Source organism: Hemicordylus capensis, chromosome 2 (assembly GCF_027244095.1).
Source record: "Hemicordylus capensis ecotype Gifberg chromosome 2, rHemCap1.1.pri, whole genome shotgun sequence".
Classification (NCBI taxonomy): Eukaryota; Metazoa; Chordata; class Lepidosauria; order Squamata; family Cordylidae; genus Hemicordylus; species Hemicordylus capensis.
This window is the reverse complement of record NC_069658.1, coordinates 50,957,162-50,983,870: the sequence shown is the minus strand read 5'-3', so window position 1 is coordinate 50,983,870 and position 26,709 is coordinate 50,957,162. Positions and strand designations below refer to the sequence as shown.

The following is a 26,709-nucleotide window of genomic DNA, read 5'->3' as shown; positions in this document are numbered from 1 at the left end:
TGGCTTCTCCAAGGTTACAGGCAGAAATCTCTCTCAGTCCTACATTGGAGATGCCAGAAAGGAACTTGGAACCTTCTGCATGCAGATGCTCTTCTCAGAGTAGCCCCACTCCTAAGGGGAGTATCTTACAGTTTCTCACATCTAGTCTCTCATTCATATGCAACAAGGGTGGACCCTGCTTAACAAAGAGACAAATCATGCTTGCTACCACAAGACCAGCTCTCCTCCCTGAGGGTGCTCAACCAGGATAAACAAAAAATATAACCCAGGGCTGCCCATTGATTTTAACAGGATTATACCTTTACTCTATAAGGATATAGGGCAGCTACCTAATGGCACAGCGGGGAAATGACTTGACTAGCAAGCAAGGTTGCCAGTTCGAATCCCCACTGGTATGTTTTCCAGAATATGGGGAACACCTATAGGAAAATACTGAAAGGCATCATCTCATACTGCACGGGAGATGGCAATGGTAAATCCCTCCAGTATTCTACCAAAGACAACCACAGGCCTCTGTGATCGCCAGCTCGGGGCCGGGCACAACTTTATAACGATACTCTATGGAGCACTATATACTCTACATTTCGCCGCTAGCAGACTAAGAAACAGGAAGCTAAACAAAAAGTCAGGTTCTATGTCCACGTGCTCCATGGGGATACCTGAAGAGGAAAAACACATTCTGACCTGCAACCATATACACCGCTCTGAGCTCCACGGAGGAAGAGCGGGATATAAATTTAAAACAAACAAACAACCCGATTTTTATGCATGGTTATTTGGGCATAAACTGGATTCAGTGGTGCTTAATCCTAAGGAAAAGTACCACAGAATTCCAACCTCAGGCAGAAAAGTCAATCCTAGTTCAGAATCGTCTAAGGGAGAACCGTCAGACGTTGTCTTGACGTCTCTGAACAAAACCTGTATCAAACCTTCAGCGTCCACCCACCTGCGATAGCCCAGACTTTAAGCCCATTCCTACTCCAAAGCAACCCTCGTTGGAACATGAGGGCCGCCATCTCGGCGTGTACCAACGCTTTGGCTCGAAGGGGGAAGAATCTGCTTTGGATGTCTGCAAAGACGACGCTCGGCTGATTCTCGCGCCGCCCCTTTTCTCGCCTGTAAAACACAGAGAGCAGATAGAGGCGGACTGAATGCACATTGGGCGGTCTTTGTTCGCCCCTCGGCCGCTCTTGGTACGTTCCAGAGACAGAATGGCTGCGGCGGTGGTTGACGGTAATCGAATCTTGCGGGAGACAATCAAACGTTCCGTATTACGTACGCTTTTCGCTGTAGTACCTGGTTGCTGGAACAGCCCGCAAGGAGGTGCGTAAAGGGCTGCTGCGGGGGGGAAAGAAGAATGCTTTATCGAACTAATTATCTCCTGCTTGCAACAGCAGACAATTCAGCAGAGAACTACATTGCCCATCATGCCTTGCTGGGTCCTAAATCTGATGGGCATAGTGGGGCTTGTAGTTCTGAAAGTGATTACAGAGGCCTGTACTCAATCTATTTTTTTGTTTTGTTAGGCGACTTCATCTGACTGTCCTGGATTCTATTATTGAGAATGCATACACTTATAAGTTCCACAGAGCTCTTCATCTGGCAGACAGACGAAGGTTGAAATGAAATATGAAAAATACAGTTATTCAGAAATAGCTTAATCTGGTATGATTCCTGTATAGAAGAGCTTGACCCCTTTAACATAAGAGCAGCTGCCTGTACTATCGGAAGCACCATAGCTCAGTGGTAATGCAAATGATTTCCATGCAGAATAGCCCCACAAACTTTCTAATAGCTTCAGTACAAGTATGCTTGCAGAAATTATTTTTGAAATAATGTGCTATTGTGCCAGATTTCCCACAATTGCAAACGTGGGCCAGTATGAATGATCCAGAAGACTGAGTGCTGCCCTTGAACCCAGGAATACTCTGTTTCTGACCCTGTTGAGCTGCTGAACCCACTAATAACCATTTCATCCAATTTCTCTGTGGGGGAAACAGGAACATTGGCATACCTGAGTATAATTCTGAGGAGCGAAGGGTTCTAAGATACTTTGAATGCTAAACATGCATCTTTGTATTTTTAGTTGGGGGAAATCACATGGATGTAACAATCAGGTATACATAACCAGAAGAGTCCATCTCCGAACCTGCACACTTTATTGCTTTCTATTATAGCATCTGAGGACTGATTATTAATATGATGACATCTGTTGGGAGTTATTCAGCAGCAAGCTAACTTTTAATCTGGCCTTGTTTACCTCTGGAATAAGCATTTTAAAGTTTCAGCACCCAGTCCGCTTCGGCTAGTGTACTTGCACTAAAATTAGTGCAGCCTAATTTAAGTCAAAGGGAAAACATGACTTATTACCCAAATGAGTAAAGCCTTCTCTGTGGTTCTAAAGTAAGGACCAGCAGTTAGCATCCCTGATTGACATCTGCCTACCTGAAGAGAGCCGCTTGGCCTCTCAGCCAGTGGTCCCTCTAATTTTTTTCATCTCTGTGCGGAATGAGTTTTGTTCTGGGCGGCAGAATCCAGGCAATGTGAGCGCACATACATTCAGAGTGGGGCCTTCCTAATTCAACCTGAGCGTGGTCTAAAATTAACTGAGCGGACATTAGAAAACTTGTGAGCGTGCGCACGCCTTAGAGGGAACAGTGCTTCCAGCTTCCTACTGAAAGGAGGAGAGAACTACAGCTGTAACTCTGGTACTTGATAGCAGATTGCTTCAGAAGATGGGGCCTTGTCATGCCAGGGGCATTGAGTGAGAGCTTATGATGGTGGTGCCACCAGAATTTTCTGCCATGTGGCTCAAAAATAATAATTTTGAGATGCTCCACACACTTGATACCTGCAATTCCTGTTCTTTTGATGGTGTGATGATGCATCATTCTCACTAAAGTAAAGGTAAAGTGTGCCGTCAAGTCAATTTCGACGCCTGGCACCCACAAAGCCCTATGGTAATCTTTGGTAGAATACAGGAGGGGTTTACCATTGTCTCCTCCCGCGGAGTATGAGATACCTTTCAGCATCTTCCTATATTGCTGCTGCCCAATATAGGAGTTTCCCGTATTCTGGGAAACACACCAGCGGGGATTTGAACCAACAGCCTCCTGATCTCTAGGCAGGTTACTTTCCCGCTGTGCCATTAGGTGGCTAAAGCCAACTATAAGGCGTGCTTTAATTGTCTCCCTCCTTTTTTCAGCAAAACGTTATTTGTTAACAGAAGATGTCTTGCGATTGCAAGGATTTCAGCAGCAGAAGTTGGCAACTAAATATCGAATATATGGCAAAAAAGGTATTCACTTCTTTTATCAACCCTACACAAATGAGTAGTGTGAAGTCTGCCCATTTCAGTCATGATACACATTTGGCATAGTTTGGAAAAAATAATATTTTCTTTTTTTTTAAAAAAAAAGACAAAGTAAAGATGTATCACTGCAAAAAGGGTAATTATTTACTTCTGGAATGTGTAAGGAACACCTTTCTGCTTAGCAAGAGAATGTTCCTATTGACTTGAATGTGGTTCCCACCATTCATTGTTAGCTCTGCCCACCCTGGTGGCTTGGTAAAAGAGAATAAAATCCCAAGTTTGGGGAGAAAATTCATAATAAATGACCCAAAAAAACCCCACACAATTCTGCATGACCTAGGTATTCCATAGTGGTTCTGGGTAAACATGTATTCAGTACAGGTGGCCCTCATTATCTGTGGTACAAAAATAGGCTAAAATTTGCCTATTCGAGGTTGCAGAGTCACCAGGAATGACCTGGAAATGACTTCCAGTGTCACTTCCAGTGACCGTTTTACAGCATGGAGCCATTTTGAGGCTCTTTCTTTTAAAAATAACATTTTGGGGGTGAATATTTGCCAAAAATCCAGCCAGAGAGAACAAGGTGCTGTGCATTTCTACGCTTATTCCCCTCCCCCACCTTTTCTGGCTTTTGTTGTTGTTGTTAGGAATCTAACCGCTAGATTCCCATAGAGGTAAGGATTCTTTATTTGTGGTTTCCGTACTTGCAGTTATAGGCGAGAATGGAACCCCCGCAAATAAAGAGGGCCACCTGTATTCTGTAGGGATTTTAACACTGTTGCGCTTACATGTGATTCCATTCAGCCACACACCCCAACAAAAGATTTTCTGGTAAGAAAAGATTTCCCTCACCCTTAAATCCATATATAGTTGGGTTTTTTAAAAATAAGAATTTTTATTGAGAAGTAAACCAAAGAAGACAAAGACAAATCACCATAAAGACAATACAAAACAAATCATTTTTCGTAATGAAAAGCCTCATTTTTCTAATAATTACAACAGTAAAGAAAAAATATCTAGAACAAGATAAAGCAAAAGAAATTCAGACTCTTAAAATTGTAAAATCTAATCTATTCAGCTTCTTGTAAGTTACATATCGAAAACACTATAAGTCAAATCCAGAAAACGGGAACGAAGTTTGACCATAACAGATATTATCATTTATAAAGGGTTCCCAAACAGACATGAATGATTCAGTAGACATACCATGTACATAAGCCGAGACTTTTGAAATTGAAGCATAGTCCCACACTTTCAAAAACCAATTGTTTAAGGAAGGAATTTCCAAAGTATGCCAATTAGATGCACATATAACCCTAGCCGCTGTAATCATATATAAACACAATTTGTTTGATTTGGTGGAAATATACGGTTTTATCATACTTAAAAGAAAAATTTCTGGAAGGAAGGAAGGGAATCTTAACTTCTAAGATTTGTTCAGTTTTCATATGAATTTGTTTCCAAAACTGTTGAGCTTTACTGCAACTCCAGCACATATGGTAAAATGAACCTAAATGTGAGTTACATTTCCAACATTTCTTAGAAAAAGAATGATCTATTTTATTAATAGTCAAATATACCATCTGAAAAACATCTTATACCAATTTTCCCTTAGATTGGTACACAAAGTAAATTTCACATTCTTTTTCCATTGGTATTCCCAATCAGAGAGATCGATCGATCTATTAAAGTTCTGCATCCATTTTATCATACATTCTTTTATCTGCTCAGTCTCTGTTTCATACTTCAGTAATAGTTTATAAATTCTGCCTAATAAATGATCAATGTTTCGGGTGATTAATTCTTCAAATTCAGTCAGATCTCTAAGTTTCCCACCCTGTAGCTGTAACTCTTTTCAAACTATTGAGCTGATCCGAGCTTGTTGGAACCAGGATGCTTGTTGAGTTGTTTGCCTACAAGGAACTGATTTATCCAGAGCTAAATATTGGGCCAAACTTCGTTAGTTTGTATATAAGCCACTGTATCTCAGAATGTTGAAAATGTACATCAAAGTTACTGCAGTAAGGGTTAGATTAGTCCTAGTGTGTACTCGGTTAACCCCTTTTCAGCATCCGCATGTCTCCATTGCAGTAATTCTGCCCTTAGCAGAATTATTTCAGCCATGATAAACTGTTGGGGCAGTATCGTGCTCAGACTTCCCAAGTGATGATCTTGTCCCTAGCAATAAACAAGGAAGGTGAAGAGCAGAAGATGCTTAGCATACATTGAAGCTCTTCTCACGATTGTGAGAATTGCTTCTTCCAAGTCTGCGGGGAGACCCATCCACATGACTGCTGGCTCCATCATGGAGCTGGTGGGGGCTACAGGGATCAAGGGCCGCGTGGCCCCTGGAAGTTCCAGGATACCCCATGTGGAGGAGAGACCTGGAGAGACTCCTGAGCCTGGGAGGCTGTTTGCAGCCTCCCAGTTGGGGTTCTACTTGTGTGTCGCTGCGCACCGTGGCAACAGATGAGCCAAAAGATGAGGTATCTATTTTTATTGGTTTTTGAGGTTGTTACATAGTTTTGACTTTAGTGTAAACCTCCCTGAGCCTCTTTAGGGAGGGTGGCATATAAATAAATAAATAATTTGCTCTAGACAAAGATGGAAACTGATTTTCCCATAGAAAGGAAATGAGATGAAGGACTTAGCTCCCATCCTACTGTAGGTTCTGCCAGGAGGAAAACTAAGCTTCCCTTTGCACTGTCCTCCTACAAGAAAGGAAGAAGAGGTACTTGGCTGCTAACTGAGCAAAGAGGCACCTTTTAAAAGTGGTGATTCTCTTGTATTTCTCTTGTATTTAGCAGGGGGAGAGCGACTGGACCTTTCCAGCCGCAGCACAGCATCCCTCCAGTGGCTGCTGCTGGTATCTATCTTATGTTTCTTTTTTAGATTGTGAGCCCTTTGTGGTAAGGGCGCCATATTTATTTATTTATTTATATCTATGTAAACTGCTTTGGGAACTTTGGTTGAAAAGCGGTATATAAATAGTCGTCGTTCCATCTTTCGCCAGATGCATTAGGACAGGGCTATACAACTTTGGTCCTCCAGTAATTCTGGGACTACAGTTCCCATCATCCCTAGGCACAGTGACCAGTAGTCAGGAATGATGGGAGTTATAGTCCAACAACAGCTGGAGGGCCAAAGCTGTACAGCCTACATCAGGGAAAGAGTTAATCCCCCTCCATCATCAGCCCTTCTATGACTTTTACCGCAGGTATTATTCACTTGTTTATGCCTGATAGACGTGCATTTCCCAGGAGGTGCTTAAAGAGACAGGAGCACTGCACTGAAGGATTTGAGTCCAGTAATTGTCAGTTGTGCAAAGGCCAGGGGATGTCACAACACCAGAGGCCCCCACATATGGCATCCAGTACCTCCACATGCATCACATATGGCTTGGACCCACAGGTTTTTAAGAGAGCACCTTCTTTGTCATGAACCCTGCCACCTGTTACGATCTTCTGGAGAGGTCTGGTTACAGTGGCCACCAGCTCGTCTGGTGGCGACCCGGGACCAGGGTTTCTCTGTGGCTGCCCTGGGGCTTTGGAATATGCTCCCCACTGAAATAAGAGCAACTTCTTCTCTGTTTGTTTTCATGAAGACCCTCAAGACTCAGGCTTTTGAATAGAATTAATTTTGATAGTTTGTTTTAATAACTATTTTATGCTATTTTTATTGTGTTTTGTGGATTTTAATCTGTGACTTTTATACTGTTTTAAATTTTGTACACCACCTAGAGATGTATATATCAGGCAGTATAAAAATGTGATTAATAATAATAATAGTAGTAGTAGTAATTATTATTATTATATGTGACTGCAACAGACAACCTTGATGTTGTTCTAGCTGTGATAGTATGCTGATAGCCAAAACCATAGCTTACAAGCCACTGATTAAAATTCATTCAAAATTTCAGATACGTATTTTAGAATGATAGAAGAGAAACTTTCAGAAAATAGACTGATTCTCAGAGATGAACTGAAAATATTACTGCATTTGTGTGAGACAAAAGATGATATAGAAATAGCCAAGAGGGTTATCTACAGGTAAAATTTTGTTCTTTTATTTGTCTTTGCTATACTCTAAATTATCTGAGGCCATGTTGCAGCAAGAAATATTGACATTTTGAATGAGATTAGCTCTGATTATTTTACTTTTGAAAGTTTTCAGTCCATGCCAGAGTTTGAGTTGGATGGTGAGAGGCATTTAGAGCTAAACAAAGGAAAATGCTGTGTTTGTGGTTACTTATTTGCGTTTGGCATCTTGGCAAGCATTTGCTCTGAGACAAATGCAATTTTCTCATAAGGATGAATTAATGAATTTGATTAGGTTGACTCACTCAAGAAATGACTCGTATTTCAAGCATTTCTAAAAACAGGAGTATGTCTGGGAAAAATTCAGTTAATCTGGATGTCAGACAAATGAAGCACTGGTCCTACTGGTGAAGCACAAGTGTAGCACCTGTTCTTCTGAAAAGTGCCAGATTAACTCTGCATTGATGCTTGTGCTGAGTGTGGGTACGTTGATGACCTCCCCTTCACCTGGAATGGCTCTGTGCCACCCAAAAATATGTCCCTGAGTGATGCACAACCCTCAGGGACATATTTTTGGGTGGTGCAGAACACTTACGGAGGAAAGGAAGATTGTTGAAATCCCATCCCAACCCACCCCCACCATTGCATGGATAGTGGAGGTGAATTAGTTGAAATCTTCAGAAGCACTAGAGCTTTTCCTGTAGCACTGGTACTTCATTATTCTGGATGCCAGCCCTAAAGTTAGGCAGTTTCCATCTTCATGGAAATACTGTGAAACTTTATTTTATGATGAAGGAAAGAAAATATAACAGAAGCCCTGTACTTATCTTCCAAAATTAATCAGCTTAACCCACGCAGAGCATCTGCGCGCTAGTACTTGATTGCTCCTCTCAACATCTGCCACAACTCCCCTCACCTCAGAGATCTCTCCACCCTCACCTGAGCCGCACTCCTGCGCCTCCTCCTCCATCCTGTTGCTTCCATTCCCCTCACCCCTCTTGGTCACTCCTCCATCCCTTTACTCTATCCCCCTCACACCTCGTGGTCACGGCTGCAGCATTGCTGGCACCTATTGGCCAAGCTGCAGCCCCCTATCCCCAGAGACCTCCCTCATCCAGTCTCCGCTGCTGCTGCTCCCCACAGGAGCAGCAACAGCTGACCAGGCCCTTCTGTGCTGCCGCCACCACCATGGCCGCTGATTCCTCTCAGGCCGCTGACAGGCCCTGGCCCATGCCTGCCTGCCTCCGCCAATGGCCTCGGTAGCCCCAAACAGCAGCAGTGTTGACTGGGCCTTTCCTTGCTGCCAATAGGTGCCGCCATGGCCACTCATTCCCCTCAGGCCACTGACAGGCTCGGGCCTGTCCCTCGCCCTTCCTTCTTTCTCTCTTCCTCTCCCTTCTCTCTCTCTCTCTCCCTCCCTCCCTCTCTCCTCCACTCGCTCTTCCCCTTTGTCTATATTCCCCTCCTCTCTTTCTCTCTCGCTCTTTCTCTCTCCCTCCCTTCCTGAGTTAACAGATCTTGTTCATCTTGTTTCCCCATCTAATTCACACAACAGCAGCCTCCTTCTCCTGAAGAGGCTCTTCCCCCACCCCATAACCCCTCTCTTCGCAGACCCCTGCCCTCTCTCTCTCTCTCTCTATATATATATATCTATATCTATATATAAAACTCTCCTCTACAATCAAGACGATCTTCCAACCAGTAACAGTTGCATTCCAACTGTTCTTAACTATCACAGGCTCCTCCTCCCTGTCTGAATATGAAATCCCCACTGCCCAATAACCACTGTGCTACAGGGTCCTCCTCCCTGTCTGCATATGGAATCCCCACTGCCCAATCACCATGGTGCTTTTGCTCTCACAGGCTCCTCCTCCCTATCTGCATATGGAATCCCCACTGCCCAATCACCATGGTGCTTCTGCTCTCACAGGCTCCTCCCCCCTATCTGCATATGGAATCTCCACTGCCCAGTCACCATGGTGCTTCTGCTCACAAACTCTCATGAGAGCTGCCACACACAGGATTAGTCATGGGTACACCTTAGAGAATTATATAGAGAGATTTGGTTTGTGACAGAGGGAGGGTCTAATTTTAGAAGATGGTGTAGGGCTTCTATTCATATTTTCTTCATTATTTTGTTTTCCATGAAATGTCCATGTGGTGGACCTTGTGATTTTGTAGTAATCTTGTACAAGCAGAAAAAGAATTGGTTTGTGTCTCCTTTATGTATCCCATCTCTTGGAAGGTCATACGCTTTCTCTCTTAAAATTGCCTGCCCTCTCATGCCTTCTACTCAGGTACCATGCAGAGAACAAAAATGTGGCCTTTGCAGAGTTCAAATTTGGTCCCCTTTTTATGAGGCTGTGTTATGAACTGGATCTTGAAGAGTCAGCCTTTGAACTCATCAAAGACCAGGTGAGGTTAAGTACTGCATTTCTCTCTCATTCTTCTTCACTCTAGTTCAGGTGTACAATCCACTGGGAATGTTGTTATAAATGGTAATGGTCAGGGTTTCAATAAAATCAAGGGTAGTGCATGCCTGCCATTTATATTAAGGGTGTTTTGGGCGGGAGGTGGATGGGTGGGAGGGATTTCCTAGTGGAACAGGAACCCAGGTCAGTATCTCAGTGTCCCTAATTGTTGGCTGATGCTGCAGGAATGTTATGTTCCAATATTTAAAGATTTATGTGCTGCTTATCTGATACTGCATTAAGCCTTGAATTTATTTAGTTAGTCAATTATTCAGGGATAGCAACTCTCTGAACACAGTTTGTGTGACAGAACAGCTTCTGTGTCACAGTTTAAATATCTACTAGGCCACTCAGAGACTTCTTTAACCTGCATCTGGCTCTGCAATATTAACCTGGTATGTTCTGTTTTAGGCAAATGACATGAATAAGATACTGACAGCCATTTAAAAAAACCCCAAATAAATAACTATTTATTTTAAATAAAGGATTACTTAAAAATAAGTATAGATTTCTGTCAGCAGTATGTCCCATTGAGTTACAGCAGAGCTTCAGTACTTCTTATTTAGGAACATAGGAAACTGCCATATACTGAGTCAGACCATTGGGCTATCTAGCTCAGTATTGTCTTCACAGACTGGCAGCGGCTTCTCCAAGGTTGCAGGCAGGAATCTCTCTCAGCCCTGTCTTGGAGAAGCCAGGGAGGGAACTTGAAACCTTCTGCTCTTCCCAGAGCGGCTTCATCCCCTGAGGGGAATATCTTGCAGTGCTCACACATCAAGTCTCCCATTCATATGCAACCAGGGCAGACGCTGCTTAGCTATGGGGACAAGTCATGCTTGCTACCACAAGACCAGCTCTCCTCTCCTCTATTTATATAATCATAAAGTGTCCGAGGTAGAAGGGACCTTAGAGATCCAACCCCCTCCTTAGTACAGGAATCTGCTGTAGCATCCCTGACAGATGGGTATCCAGTCATCCACCCTTGCAGGCTCTTGGGATCTCAACTTGTCTGTCTTTCACGTCAGGGTAGATCTGTTTCTGTTGCATGCCCGGTTCTTTCTCTTTGCATGGAGATTGGTCCCAAAATGACTTTTCCCATATATCTTAACTTCTGCATTTTCTGTCTGAGTCATTGGAGAGCTTGTTTATACCATCAAAATTCCAATTGAAACAATATTTCAACATCCTGTGGGGTCATCCCCTGTCTTGATGAAGAATGACTTCCAAGCTGCATTCACTACACTCTGTTACTGGCTATTCTAGATCATTCATATATCCTTACATTTCTCTATGTAGCTATGAACACGCTTCATAGAAAAATGCCTTACTTTTTGTTTAGGTGCAGGCTCAAAGGCCAATTTCCCAAGGATTTTTTTCAATCATAGGCCTGATTTTCATTTCATTAATAGGCTTAATTGCTAAACAGATATAACCGTCATAGTGGAGATTAAGGACTGGGATCCAAAGGGCTGCGCTGTGTTTTACACGTGCTTTGAGACTTTTCACCCCACTTCCTACCACAGTTTCATGTATTGCTATTTTTTGATCCTGTATATGCTCCACATCCAGGGAGTGATAAATATTTATTTTTGTGGCATTAAAAGGACACTCAACAAAATGAATTTTAAACTGAAACTTTGAGATGGTCCCGTATCTTTCCCTGAGCAGGTGGGTCAAGAAGTGGCTCTCCTGCGGGCCGCCCATGGCTCGCCCGGCAGCTCCGGGGGTCAGGCGCATGCGGCACCCTGCCCACTTATACCATACAAGTGTGCGGTGCATTACTGGGAGCCCCCCCCCTCGAGTGTGCCAGCTGCGGCTGACACACGATCAGTTTGCCCAGTTTTTGGGTGCGCTCATGCCCCAAACCCAGATTAAGTAGCGGGCTGCTTTCGAGAGCTCGCCGCTGGGGGCCACATGGATCGTGCTGACTCAGGAGGAGCAGGCCCTTTACAATGCACCACGCACTCACTGTGGGTTTCCAGGGGTGGGACGCCCAAACCTCCCCGCTGCCCGAGAGCCCACCTAGGGCAGCAGTGGCTTGTCCGGGCGCACAATCTGCGTGCACAGTCACTCTTCTAGATGGTCTGCGAGAAGGAAAGCTGCTCCAGCCTTCCCTACTGCCCGCCCTCAAGCCCACTCACGGGATCGTGAGGAAGGGCTCTAAGTCAGACATAACTAAGTCCCGTTGCAATTAATGGGGCTTCATTTAGTCATGGTTACTGTCACTGACTAGTCCGGATGCTGTTCATTGACATAAATTCAAGCAGTGTAACTAAAACCAGTTTTTGTGGGGTCATTTCAGACTGATTGTATCTGTATTCTTCAGGCTCTGCGTGGCTTCTTCTCAGACACCACGTCATTCAACATTCTGATGGATCTGCTGTTTGCCAAAGGTCATTATGAACGTAAGTAAAATATGTCTAGGAGGGATGCGTTCTTTACAGTGAAACTTTGTTTAATCTAATCATGAATATAACATTAAGGAGTTATAATTAACACTGAACGGTTTGATCTTTGGGGTTAACAAAACCTTATGTGATCACTTTGGGATGTAATGCATTTTGCAAATAGAATTGAAGAGCACTCTAACTATGTACTCATTAAGCACTTGCTGTTTTTCATCAAATGTAATCATACAGACTGTGATTAGGGCTTTATGCCTTTTTTAAAAAAAGGAAAAAACCCAGCTTATCTAGTAATTTCCTATTTGTGTTTCAACGGTGCAGCTGGTTGCTTTCGGGAGCATGGGAATTTTTACATCTCTGCAGGAGTTTGTGCCATATTTCCTGAACATCACAGCACTTAGTTCATTTCTTGACAGAATGAACTAAATTTAGGCTCCAATTGTATGCACACTTACTTGGGAAGAAGCGCAGCTGAACATGGTGGATGATACTTTTTAATAAATATGCACAGGATTTGGCAGCATATGGAAGAATGTTGTTTAAAAATATATACTGCTTTTCGTAAAACTGTTAGAGCAGTATATAACTGTTAAAGCAATGGCTGACATCCAGACTAACACTGCACTTGGTGAAGAATGTTTCACACACACAACAGGAGAGGGCCAAATTTTGCCGATAGTGAAGTAAGACTAATTGAACGTCTGTTTCACAGGTGCTCTGGAAGTGCTGTTAGAAATGAAGAGGCAAGGTGTAAAGTTCAACCAAGAAACTTATTTGCTCGCATTTGCATTATGCTACAAACTGGTAATATTGTTTAAGTGAAATATTGTTTAAGAAGTGTTGTTGGGTTTTTGTGTGAATGAGAGAAACTTATTTTTTAAATCTTGATCTTATAGCCAAACATTTGCTTTCACCACCTGATAAGACTGTAGCTTAGTTGTAGAGCGTCTGCTGTGTGTGCAGGAGGCCCCAGGTTCAATCCCTGGCATTTCCAGGTAGGACTGGGTGAGGCTCCTATCTGGAATGTTGGAGAAGCCACTGCCAGGCATTGTAGACAATACAGGTGAAACTTGAAAAATTAGAATATCGTGCAAAAGTTCATTAATTTCAGTAATGCAAATTAAAAGGTGAAACTGATATATGAGATAGACGCATTACATGCAAAGCGAGATAAGTCAAGCCTTAATTTGTTATAATTGTGATGATCATGGCGTACAGCTCATGAGAACCCCAAATCCACAATCCCAGAAAATTAGAATATTACATGAAACCAATAAAACAAGGATTGTAAATAGAACAATATCGGACCTCTGAAAACTATAAGCATGCATATGTATTCAGTACTTGGTTTGGGCCCCTTTTGCAGCAATTACTGCCTCAGTGCAGCGTGGCATGGATGCTATCAGCCTGTGGCACTGCTGAGGTGTTATGGAAGACCAGGATGCTTCAATAGCGGCCTTCAGCTCTTCTGCATTGTTTGGTCTCATGTCTCTCATCCTTCTCTTGGCAATGCCCCATAGATTCTCTATGGGGTTCAGGTCAGGCGATTTTGCTGGCCAGTCAAGCACAGTAATCCCATGGTCATTGAACCAGGTTTTGGTACTTTTGGCAGTGTGGGCAGGTGCCAAGTCCTGCTGGAAAATGAAGTCAGCATCCCCATACAGCTCGTCTGCGGAAGGAAGCATGAAGTGCTCCAAAATCTCCTGATAGACGGCTGCGTTGACCCTGGACTTAATGAAGCACAGTGGACCAACACCAGCAGATGACATGGCTCCCCAAATCAACACAGACTGTGGAAACTTCACACTGGACTTCAAGCATCTTGCATTGTGTGCCTCTCCATTCTTCCTCCAGACTCTGGGTCCTTGGTTTCCAAATGAGATGCAAAAGTTGCTCTCATCAGAAAAGAGGACTTTGGACCACTGAGCAACAGACCAGTTCTTTTTTTCTTGAGCCCAGGTAAGACGCTTCTGACGTTGTTTGTTGTTCAGGAGCGGCTTGACAAGAGGAATACGACATTTGAAGCCCATGTCCAGGATCCGTCTGTGTGTGGTGGCTCTTGATGCACTAACTCCAGCCTCAGTCCACTCCTTGTGAAAGTCCCCAACACTTTTGAATGGCTTTTTCCTGACAATCCTCTCCAGGCTGCGGTCATCCCTGCTGCTTGTGCACCTTTTTCTTCCATACTTTTCCCTTCCACATAACTTTCATTGATGGTTTTCTTCACAACTGTCAAGTCAGCAGTCTTTCCCATGATTGTGATTCCTAATGAACCAGACTGAGAGACCATTTAAAGGCTCAGGAACCCTTTGCAGGTGTTATGGATTGATTAGCTGATTGGAGTGGGACACCTGGAGCCTAGACTGTTGAACCTTTTAACAATATTCTAATTTTCTGGGATTGTGGATTTGGGGTTTTCATGAGCTGTACGCCATGATCATCACAATTATAACAAATTAAGGCTTGACTTATCTCGCTTTGCATGTAATGCGTCTATCTCATATATCAGTTTCACCTTTTAATTTGCATTACTGAAATTAATGGACTTTTGCACGATATTCTAATTTTTTGAGTTTCACCTGTACTGAGTTAGATGGACCAATGGTCTTACTCTGTAAGACAGCTTTCTATGTTCCTATATTCCTAACTTAGTGTTGCTCCATTCTTGATGTCTTTTAAGAAAACATATCTGCATTAAATAGGTTCTGAAATGCAACCAAAGTGAAACAATGTACATTTGATGAGACCGAGACATTTTAAAATAAACCTTATAAAACTGGGAGCTATTTGAGTGCAAGGCAAAAGCATTTGAGAGGTGTATAAATATCTCTCTACTACTGCTTAGTCACCAGTATTTGTAGAAATCTTACGATATACAAGAGCAAGTTACTGTTTGGTCTTTGTGTAAGCTTATCTTGCTGGACTTAGCTTTCCTTTACTTTCACCTTCCATTGAGAAAGCCCTATTCAGACATTATGTTGTACAAGTGTTGCTATAGATATACATGTTTTTGTGAAAGTGACTGTAGATATGTTTATTTTAAAACTTAAACTGAGTACAGGCCCCCTCAAGTGAAGGATACATGCTTACTGTATCCTGTACACGCATACAATAGATTGTACAAGCATTGAACGTAATGTGAGAGTAGGACTATAGGCAAGAACTGAACAGTAACTTATTGGACTCCTTTGGGCTTACTCCAAAATGTGTATATGAGAGATCACAGCTGTTATAATCTGCTGCTTTAAATATTTGTTTGCCTAACACTGCTGTATTTTGGCCGGTATAAGGAGTTTTCCATAGTCTGTATGTATTGTACTACTAAATGAAGCTTGCACCTCTGAGCATAGATAAAAGTTCTTGCTTCCACTGGAAGTTCCTCCTCTTCCTCAAACCTATATCTGGAGAGACAATGGAATTCCCACAGCCCATCAGTCTCATCTAACGGTAAAAAAATTGAGCATACCGTTTTCCAAAAGGCAGCATTCCATCCTCTATCCTGTCTTTCTGTCCACCCATCTGTTTAGATGTAAATCTGCCCCATTTCCAGATTTTTCTAGTAATGGGTGACTCTGCTGCCACCATGTCTAATTTACATAGAGGTCATTCACACAATCAAAAGCTGTGTTCTACCCAGGTTTGGGAGATGTGTGTACTCCCAATTTTTGGTTGTGTGGAAGCAAGGTAGGAGGAAAACCTGGGTAGCTTTTATTTATTTATTATTTAATTTATTTAATTTATTTTTAATTTATATACCACCCCTCCAAAAATGGCTAATGGTGGTTTACAACAAATAAAAACAATTAAAATCAATTAACAGTGAAAATCAAACTACTAAAATCATTTAAACATTTAAAACATTAACATTAAAATCATTTAAAACCAGCATTAAAATTTAAACTAATTAAAAGCCTGGGTGAATAAATGTGTCTTCAGCACCTTTTAAAAAGTTGCCAGAGATGAGGAGGCTCTTATTTAAACAGGGAGTTCATTCCAGGGCCAGGGGCAGCAACGGAGAAGGCCCGTCCCTGAGTAGCCACCAGGCAAGTTGGCAGCAACTCCAGGCGAACCTCTTTAGATGAGCTCAACAGGTGGTGGGGCTCATAATGAAGAAGACATTCTCTTAAATACCCAGGGCCTAAGCTGTTTAAGGCTTTATAGGAAATAACCAGCACCTTGTATTTTGCCCAGAAACGTATCGGCAGCCAGTGTAATTCTTTCAACACAGGAGTGATATGGTCTCTCCTAGATGATCCGGAGACTAACCTGGCTGCCACATTCTGGACCAAATGAAGTTTCCGGACTACGTACAAAGGCAGCCCCACATAGAGCGCATTGCAGTAATCCAGCCTAGAGGTAACCAGCGTATGTACCACCATACATACTTTCCTCCTACCTTGCTTCCACACAATCACTTCTACCCAGGTTTTCCTCTTACCTTGCTTCCACACAACCAAAAATTGGGAGCACACACAACTCCCAAATCTGGGTAGAACACAGTTCTTGAAAGAGTGAATGACCTCCTGGATTACCTAAGAAGTTGTCTTATACCATTGGTCCATCTAGCTCTAACTGGCTGTTCCCCAGGGTTTTAGACTGGGCGTCTCTTTCAGCCGTACCTAGAGATGCCAAGGTTTGAAACTTCTGCAGGCAAAGCAGATGTACTTTCACTAAATTATGATCCTTCAGAGCTGCCGGTCTTGGGCTACATGTGTGCTATTTCTCAGTGCCTGGTAGTATCTTACTCTTTGAGGATGCACCTTGCCCAAACCTCTTTTAGCATGAGATTTGCAGAGTTATCCCTTCCAGAAATTCCTAGTAATTAATGGGCCTTGTACATCATGTATGTCAGATTTCAGCTTTTTTGATGTCCTTACAAGAACCTTAGTCACTTTGGGGTATATTTGTCCCCCATTCTGAGAGAAAAATACACAGATGTCCCATCTCTAGATTTTTGTTTTTTAGTGGTATTCTTGGGCTATATGTGTACAGAAATGTCAGTCTCTTCCATCATGGAGAAGAATCCTTTCAGTACCCCAGTCAGTCAGTGCTTTTGTTTTTTACTAAGTGGTCTGAACTGTAATCACATGTGTTCTTAAACCTTCCATTTCACAGAACAGCTCAGAGTCTTGCAAAATGTGTACTACATTACTTGAAGATGGGCAGCTCAGAGGAGATCATTTGCCAAGAAAAGGATACTACTTTGCAGTAGCGTTTGCTCTGAAACAGGTGCTGGATCTTTGTTTTATTATTTGGGTTATTGGTCCATGTGTGTATTCAGTAATATGCAGTGCAGGTGTTCTGCTTACTTAGACCTTGTTCTCATTTCTAGCAATCCCCTTTTTAATATATTGATTCTATGTAAATTAGGATTGGCATACCGATCAATTGACCAGTCATACCTATTATTTAATTATGGTCAAATATTGACAGTTATTCCATGGAACTAAGAATGCCACTATGCAGGTGTCAGCTTATCTTTTAATTCCTTTGTAGTGTTATTTGTTAGTAAGGACAGAGATGAGGGCTGCTCGCCCCCTAGCCCTGAAGCAGTCAGGAGGGCTGAAGCATAGCCAAACTCCTCCCATTAGTCACCTACAAAGGTCACTGCCTAGGACCACCCATGACTCCATCTTGATTGCTGCAGGAACAAGAGAGTCTGTTTTCCATGACATCTGATTGTCTGCTCTGAAAAGCCCTGCAAAGATTGGACTCTGGTCTAAAGATATTTTAGATTTTTAAAAATTAAGTTTCATAGCTTACTAATTTGCTTTTATAATTATAATTAATAAGCTTCAACCTGTTGATGATTACAGTATTTTTTATGTTCTATTAAAGTTAATGCTTTAAAAATTGATTGATTAAGTGCCGTCAAGTCAGTGTCGACTCTTAGTGACCACATAGATAGATTCTCTCCAGGATGATCTGTCCTACTTGGCCTTTAAGGTCTCTCAGTGGTGCATTCATTGCTGTCATAATCGGGTCCATCCACCTTGCTGCTGGTCGTCCTCTTCTTCTCTTTCCTTCAACTTTCCCCAGCTTTAAAAATACTTTAGCATTATTTGGCCAGACAGTTGGCCAGCCCTTACATAATTATTTGTGATGTATGATAGAGAAGTATCCTGGCGGTTGGCTCTCACTGTCCCATATGGCATTTACGAGCATCTTTCTTGGGAGAGTGCTTCAGGCTTTGTTTTGATTAAAACTGGAACCACAATGCAAGGAAGCTTCTCTAGCCTTTCAGAAGCTTCTGATCTGAAAATCGGAAGAAAGGAAATAGAGACAGTGGGCCACAAACAGAACACTCTGGCAGTGGGATGGCCTCTGGTGGTTCATGGGCCAGATATGGCCTCTGAAGCATCTTTATCTTGGTCCCCAGGTAGCCCAGACCATTTTTAAAAAGACTATATTGCACTATCAGGCACATTCTGGAACAGCAGGAAGAACTTCCACGTTCTGAATGCTCACAGGAAGTAAATATGTTCCTCTGCTGCTAAAGATCTTGTAGCATCGTACACTACATCTAGCTGCTTGATGGTGCTACATCGCTATATCTAGCCCAGATCATAATCTGTGATGGAGTTTAGGTTGTTCCTGCCCCAGACTAGAATATAAAGAACAGGGTGGTCCACAAGAATACAGAAGTTGGTCACCTCTGCTCTGTGACATAGATGTTTAAAACATATGTGCTATGGAACAGTCCCAAACCCTTAGCCACATCAAGACCTAGGAGAGCACAAATCAGTGCAAATTGAAATGTTGTTGGGAAAAATTTAGATTCTGGGCTGGATATTTCTGGAGACTAAATGCATGCTGAGGCAAAATATCTACAGATTTCTGAAATTTTGAAGGATTTGCAGTACGATGGTTAATATATTAATGGGAGGCTGCACAAAGTAGTTGACTTGACATAAATGAATGCCAACTAACGCTTTTTAAAAAACAATGTATAATTTAATATTGTCTTTGTTGTGGGGTTTCCTTGCAGAATGATATTGCAAAAGCCAACTCCTTTTATTCTCAGATCATGGATACAGAAACTAGAATATGCAGCAATTTAAAAGTAAGTCGGTTGAATTGTGTATATTAATCCTGAGCCTTGAAGGAGACATGTTTTCTTTTAAGGATTGAACAGTTTTTGCCTTGAACAGTTTTTGAACACACACAATCCTATCCTATGCCATGCTAAAAGGAAACACTGATAAAGTAAAAATCGTTATTTGGTTTTGTGTTCAAGTTTACTAAAAGGGAATAGAATCACTGTTTGATAGGCTGAAAGAGTGTAAACAGCTACCTTCTTACAAGTAGCTTTTACTTCTATGTACAAATAATTGATAGTTAAAGTGCTGAGGGATTTTGTGGTGGCAGTGGCAAACCTTTAATACAGAGGTTTGGCGTGTTCTTGAATGTTCTGTTTCCTAAATGTTCCATGACAATGGAAGTGTCAGCCATAGAAAGCTAGCACCATTCCATCTTCTGTCAGAAAAGTGAAAGGTCAGTTTGGCTGAGAAAAATGCTCACACAGACTCTCATGACAGGAGTAATGAGGAGATTCCAAGTGAGAATTGAGGAGATTCCAAGTGGGAAAGTAAGCTAGAGGGCAGAGAGCCCAGGTGTATAGTAGCCAAATAAAGGAATAATGTAAGAAGTAAATTGTGAGTCAATCTAGAAGTGATAGTGGGAGATTCATGATTGGATTTCTGATAGATTTTTTTAAAAAGGCATAAATGGATTCACTCATGTCCCATATTCAGATTGAGACTGTAGTGATGCTGGAAAAGAGGGGTTCAACCCTCTTCCCCTCCATCCCCCAAATTCCATTTTCATAATCTAAATTTTAAAGATGTGGGGACCTGGGGGGAAACCCAGGAAAAAATTGAATTTTTTTCCTCCATGATTTCAAAATTTCTAGAAATGTTGCATTTTTAGGCAAAATACATGAATATTTTGATACAGTCCAAAGCTTACCAACAATTTACTTTACTTTTTTTTTTTTTGGTAAAGATTCTTCTTCAGGCTGCATCTGGTAACCTAGAAGACGTTGTCCAGACACTAGAAACAGCACTAGAAAGCAACACTTCAGATTTTGTGAAAAAAACTGAGTTCTGTATGCAAGTGGTAAGTGCTTTATTGTTTTACAAACCAACTGATGAAAGTGAGCATGTTTTGCTGCTCAGTCTGGCCCAATTTTCCCCTTATAATATTATTGCATAGGTCCAGGTCCTGCAAAGCCCACTTTTAAAAAAAAATAGCACATTCTACTACAAATACAGGTGGACATAATTAACTGTTATACTGCTATTCACAGTTCTTCATACCTGCATTCAGGGATTAGGCACTCAACCTTAATATTGGCAGATTCAAAAAGGTTAAAACCCAAGTATTCACGGTTTTGAGGTAGCCAGAAATGACCTCTGAGGTTATTTCTGGCCACCATTTTGGGAGCAATTTTGTGGATTGTGGGTTTTAAAAAAAAATCTATGATTTTTTACGGGGAAATTGCAGATTTGGGACTTTGGAGGGGCATTGTTGGACAGTTGGAGACCTGCGGAGCATGGTATGGCACTTTTGATTATTTATTTATTTATTTATTTATTTATTTATTTTGCCGTTTTCCACCCTTTTCTCCATCCTCCAGAAACACAACCCCCCCCATTCCCATTGACACAGTGCTTTGTTATCCGCAATTCCGTTATCCATGGTTGTAGCAGAGAACAGAACCCCCCATAGATAACAAAGTCCACCTGTATTTATTTACTGATGTTGCCTCATAAGGAAGGTGCCCTAGGCCCCTTATCATCTTGATTGCCTTCTTCTGCACTTTTTCCAATTCTACAGTGTCCCTTTTGAGATACGGTGACCAGAACTGTACACAGTATACCAAATGTGGCTGCACCATAGTCACCAACAGCTCAGACCCCATCACTGTATATATGAAGTTGGGTATTTTTGCCACAATGTGCATCACTTTACACTTACTTACACTGAACCGCATTTGCCATTTTGTTGCCCAATCACCCGGTTTGGAGAGAGCCTTTTGGAGCACCTCACAATCTGTTTTGGATTTTACTGCCATAAATTGTTTAATGCCATCTGCAAATTTGCTGCTTCACTGCTTACCTTAACTTCTAGATCATTTATGAATAAATTAAAAAGCACAGGGGGACCCCACTTTTTATTTCCCTCCATTATAACAACTGTCCATTTATTCCTACCCTCTGTTTCCTGTCCTTCAACCAGTTGCCAATCCACATATGAACCTGTCCCCTTATCCCATGACTGCCAGGTTTGCTCAAGAGCCTTTGATGAGGAACTTTGTCAAAGGCTTTTTGGAAGTCCAAGTATACAATGTTAACTGGATCACCCTTGTCCACATGCCTGCTGACACTCTCAAAGAACTCCAAAAAGTTGGTGAGGCAAAATTTACCTTGGCAGAAGCCATGCAAGACCCATTCTTCTATATGTTTAACAATTTTATCATTAAGTATACTTACCATCTATTTACAACATCTGGGACTTTTAATTTAGAAAAAGATGACAAAGAGGATACATGATAGAGGTCTATATTATGTAGAGTGTGGAGAAAGTGGATAGAGAGAACACTTTATTCCTCTCTCACAACGTTAGAACCAGGGGTCATTCCATTAAGCTGACTGCCGGGAAATTTAGGTCCAACAAAAGGAAGTACTTTTTCACCGGTATAATTAATCTATGGAAATCTCTGCCATGGGATATGGTAACAGCCTCCAACTAGGATGGCTTTAAAAGGGGCTTGGATAAATTCATGGAGGACAGGTCTGTCAATGGCTCCTAGTCTTGATGGCTATAGGCTACCTCCAGGTTCAGAGGCAGGATGCTCATAAGTTACTCATAAGCAGTCTTATTGGAAGTTAACATTATTGGACAAATATACTTGTCCAATTAACTTAATGAGAGCACTCATGAGTAACTTACTCTGGATGTAAGCCAGTGATAGGAGTACTCTGTCTCATAACCATAACATTTAAATTTGTGTGTAAGCATGTGCACGAACCGAGATCTGTACACAGATTCAGCGCACCAAGGCACCACCAGGTGGGGAGAGCAGCGAGTAGCACCTTGAAAAGGGAGTACATGAGGTCCTTACCTGCTCTGTACCACTCCACGCAGTTTCCTGCTATGGCGATGGCACGCCTCTCAACAGCCTGTGTGCAGCGGCATGCACACGGCCTCTTCAGAGGCACAGATGCAGTTTGCATGGTCAGCATGGAAGCTGCATGAAGCAGCAGAGAACAGGTACGGTCCTGCTGTCCTCCCTTTAAATGGTGCCACTCGCTGTCCCACCCCTGCTTCTGGCAATGCCTCAGAGCACCGAACCATTTCAGTGATGAACCTGTGCATGTACCTCGGTTCGTGCCTAATTGTGTGTGCGTGTGCACATGTGTGCTCATGTGCACAGACACTCTGTGTCTCTCTCTTTCTCTCTCAAAATCTCTGTGGGGTACCTGAGCTGAAGGCTTGCAACAGAAGGAGTACACCTGTTTTTAAAAGGTTGGTAATAGGGATGTGCACGGAACTGGTTCTGTGCACTCCCGGGAGGGGTTACTTTAAGGGGCAGGGAAGGCACTGCTTATCTGCGAGCCCCCACCCCGCCGGCGCTCTCCCAAAAAGCATGGGTGCAGGGCTGCAGCATTCTTCCTTGCAGCCCTGTTCACCATTGCCACGCAAATGGCCAATGTGCATGCTATGTGCACAAGCGCCGGCCATTTGCGTGGCGAGGCTGAATAGGGCTGCAAGGAGGAACGCAGCAGCCCTGCGCTCACGCTTTTTGGGAGAATGCCAGCAGGAGAAAATCGGCAGGGTGGGATATTCCCCTCAGGGGATGAAGCCGCTCTGGGAAGAGCAGAAGGTTTCAAGTTTCCTCCCTGGCTTCTCTGTTATAGGGCTGAGAGAGCTTCCTGCCTGCAACCTTGGGGAAGCTGCTGGCAGTCTGTGAAGACAATACTGAGCTAGATAGACCAATGGTCTGACTCAGTATATGGCAGTTTCCTATGTTCCTATGAAAGACAGTGATCCAGTAGATAAGTGATAATCTTCCATTGTCTCCTTCCAGTTAACTACAGCCAGGGAGAAGCTGGAGGAAAACCTGTCCCTTTGTGCCCGGTTTGAAGCAGCATTTACCAAGCTGCAAGCTTTGGGACAGACCACTTCCCTGACACTGGATGACTTGTTGTGTCAGACCCCACCTACAAAGAGGCGCCACTTGCAGCTGTTAAAGCACAACCAAGTGAGCCGTCGGACTTTGAGGCCACTACGCAATGCTCTGCTGACCGAGTAGATCTGCATTTGGACTTCACTTTCCCGTGTTAGGATTCCCACCCCCCCAATAAAATTTCTCCCTGGCTTAGAGAAATGGTTTTAGGCTATGTGGTCTGTTTTCCTAGGTGGATGTTGATGTTCTGGGCAAACCATGTGGATGAATATCTTCCAACCAAGAACATAATGGAATGATCTAAATCTGTCCAAAGCAGGTATCTGGCAAGTGGTGGGCTGCAATTGTCCTTAGCCATCCAGGCCTTTCCCTAATTCAGAGTTTCCCAATAGAAACTATCCACCATGTTTCAGGATTATAAAGAAGGGGGAAAGTGTCCAGTGGTTCCTACCAGGCAAACAGCTTATACTCAGGGGTCAGAAACTTTGTTTGTCCTGATGAACTGCTCAGTCACTGAAAGAAGGAAGGCTTCAGCTGCACTGCTAAATTCTCTGAACAGACCAGTTTGGGTATCTCATCTATGTTTTTTGTGCTCTTGATAGCTCTAGTATGAAGGGGTTTTTTTAAACTATATAAAACTTACAGTATATACACACGTGGACAAATTTGTTGGTACCCTTAAAGCTCATTGAAAAAGTGTTTTATGCCTCCTGAAAAACAATTAAATGAAAAGCAATTGTCCCATGTATACATGCATGCCTTTGATATGTCATCAAAGCAAGCATGAAAAGAGATAAAGTATTGCTTATTCTACAAAGATATTCTCAAGTGGCCTGGACACATTTGTTGGTACCCCTAGAAAAGATCATAAATAATTGGATTAGAGTGCTTTTTCAAATTAGCTGTTTTCTTTCATTAGTATCACACATGTCTCCAATCGTGCAATTGGTCATTCAGCCTATTGAAATGGAGAAAAGTGGTCACTCTGCTGTTTGGTATCATTGTGGGTCCCACAATGAACATGGACCAGAGAAAGCAAAGGAGAGAGTTGTCTGAAGAGATCAGAAAGAAAATTATAGACAAGAATGTTAAAGGCAAAGACTATAAGACCATCTTCAAGCTGTTTGATGTTCCTGTGACCACAGGTGCAAATATTATTAAGGAGTTCAAGGTCCATGGGACTGTAGCCTACCCCAAGGTCAAGGTCCATCAGTATCTGATTGCGCCATCCATTGCTTTTTGAGTGACAGTGGGCTCAATGGAAGAAGACCCAGGAGGACTCCACTGTTGAAAGAAAAACATTAAAAAGCCAGACTTAAATTTGCTAAAATGCATACTGACAAGCCACAATGCTTCTGGGAGAATGTCCTTTGGACAGATGAGACAAAACTGGAGCTTTTTGGCAAGTCACAGCAGCTCTGTGTCCACAGACCAAAAAATGAAGCTTTCCAAGAAAAGAACACCATACCTACTGTGAAACATGGAGGAGGCTCGGTTATGTTTTGTGGCTGCTTTGCTGCGTCTAGCACAGGGTGCCTTGAGTCTGTGCAGGAAACAATGAAATCTCAAGACTATTAAGACATTCTGGAGCGAAACATACTGCCCAGTGTCAGAAAGCTCTGTCTCCGTCACAGGTCATGGATCCTCCAACAGGATAATGACTCAAAACACACAGCTAAAAGCACCCAAGAATGGCTAAGGACAAAACATTGGACTATTCTGAAGTGGCCTTCTACAGTATGAGCCCTGATTTGAATCCTATCGAACATCTATGGAAAGAACAGAAACATGCAGTCTGGAGAAGGCACCCTTCAAACCTGACACAGCAGGAGCAGTTTGCTCAGGAAGAGTGGTCCAAACTACCTGTTGACAGGTGCAGAAGTCTCATTGAGAGCTACAGGAATTGCTTGTTTGCAGTGATTGCCTCTAAAGGTTGTGCAACAAAATATTAGGTGAAGGGTCCCATCATTTTTGTCCATGCCGTTTCCATTTGTGTTATTATTTGAAATATTCTGTTGCATCAAAACTCTAAAGCAAATTCTGATTTTTGTTCAATGCGGAATAAACAATGATGGATGCCAATTACGTTTGTCAGTTTCAAGTTATTTCAGAGACAATTGTGGGTTCTTTTTTCGTGGAGGGGTACCAACACATTTGTCCATGTGTGTATTTCACCTTTCCACTTCTGAACATTCAGGCTGGCATAATAACTTCGGCTATTTTTGGAAATATATATACAACTTGATTTGTTTTATGTATAATATGTGTATATACAGTATATTTCCAAAAATAGCCGAAGTTATTTTGCCACAGAACAGAACTCGCATTCTGGAATCTAGATGATGTCTGCTTTAAACATGCTCTAGAGGAGACCGTATTACTCCTATATTACAGGAGTTGCACTGGCTGCCAATAAGTTTCCGGGCAAAATACAAAGTGCTGGTTATAACCTATAAAGCCCTAAACCAGGGGTTCTCAACGTTGGGTCTCCAGATGTTATTGGACTTCAACTCCCATAATCCCCTGCCCCAATGGCCTTTGGTTGGGAATTATGGGAGTTGAAGTCCAATTACATCTGGGGACCCACACGTTGAGAATCCCTGCCCTAAACAGCTTAGGCCCACGGTACTTAAGAGAGCGTCTTCTTCTGCATGATCCCCATCGTCCACTGCGTACATCAGGGGAGGCTTGTCTGTGGCTACCTTCATGTCGTCTGGTGGCCACCCAGGGATGGGCCTTCTCTGTTTTCGCCCCGAGACTTTGGAACGCGCTTCCCGTGGGAATAAGAGTCTTCCCATCTTTAACAGCTTTTACAAAGTGTCTAATGACTTATCTTTTTACCCAGGCCTTTTAGCTTTTTAACTTTTTAAATTTTGGATTATTTATTGATTTGTTTTAAACTGTTTTTAGTATTTAATTGATTTTAATGTTTTTGTTTTGTTTGTTGTGAACCGCCCTGAGAGCTCAGGTTGGGGTGGTATAAAAATGTGCTAAATAATAAATAACCTGAATCATCTGTGTAGCCAAACTACAGGGATCTGTAGAGGATGGCTTTGTGCTGAACCCATATGTCTCCAGTAGTTCCATTGCAAAATGCTGCAGCTTGGAGAATCATGCACGTTTGCACTGGGACATATGCATCCATATCTAAGCATATCTATTGAACTACGTTCAATAGTAGTTAAGGGATTGTCTGCCCTGATTATGCCTCATGCAGTTCCAGAAATCCACCCTTCAGAAGAAATAAACTGTGTGGAACAACAAGAAATAAAAATAATGAAATAATTAAATG

General features: G+C 42.4%; 2 protein-coding genes across 6 annotated transcripts in view; one reads left to right on the top strand and one right to left on the bottom strand.

Moving 5' to 3' along the window:
* The window catches only part of MRPS27 (mitochondrial ribosomal protein S27), a 72,885-nt gene extending 71,704 nt beyond the window's left edge, over positions 1–1,181 (bottom strand). The window contains exon 1 of the mRNA XM_053296076.1: positions 947–1,181. Coding sequence (XP_053152051.1) covers positions 947–1,016 — 70 coding nt within the window. The 5' untranslated portion in view covers positions 1,017–1,181. The remainder of the gene's footprint in view (positions 1–946) is intronic.
* PTCD2 (pentatricopeptide repeat domain 2) lies at positions 1,152–25,499 on the top strand. Of its 5 annotated transcripts, XM_053296080.1 has the most exons (12): positions 1,152–1,323; positions 3,206–3,298; positions 7,233–7,362; positions 9,648–9,765; positions 12,148–12,226; positions 12,939–13,030; positions 17,342–17,455; positions 19,215–19,289; positions 20,231–20,344; positions 20,732–20,783; positions 22,665–22,756; positions 23,319–23,446. In XM_053296080.1, the coding sequence occupies exons 1-11, from the start codon at positions 1,152–1,154 to the stop codon at positions 22,712–22,714; spliced, it is 1,089 nt and encodes a 362-aa protein (XP_053152055.1). In that variant the 3' UTR covers positions 22,715–22,756; positions 23,319–23,446. The 5 variants fall into 5 exon arrangements, with proteins under 5 accessions (XP_053152055.1, XP_053152054.1, XP_053152053.1 ...); XM_053296079.1 differs by lacking the exon at positions 22,665–22,756 and having other exon boundaries at positions 23,319–23,524; XM_053296081.1 differs by lacking the exons at positions 20,732–20,783; positions 22,665–22,756 and adding an exon at positions 1,527–1,665 and having other exon boundaries at positions 1,206–1,323; positions 3,206–3,297; positions 7,231–7,362; positions 23,319–25,499.
* Positions 25,500–26,709: the final 1,210 nt, after the last annotated feature.

Excerpts from the sequence above, each read along its gene's own strand:
- PTCD2 (XM_053296077.1), top strand. The coding sequence starts at position 1,152 with ATGCACATTGGGCGGTCTTTGTTCGCCCCTCGGCCGCTCTTGGTACGT. Across the intron at positions 12,227-12,938 it reads TGCCAAAGGTCATTATGAAC|GTGCTCTGGAAGTGCTGTTA; the intron begins GTAAGTAAAATA and ends TCTGTTTCACAG. Across the intron at positions 19,290-20,230 it reads GAATATGCAGCAATTTAAAA|ATTCTTCTTCAGGCTGCATC; the intron begins GTAAGTCGGTTG and ends TTTTTGGTAAAG.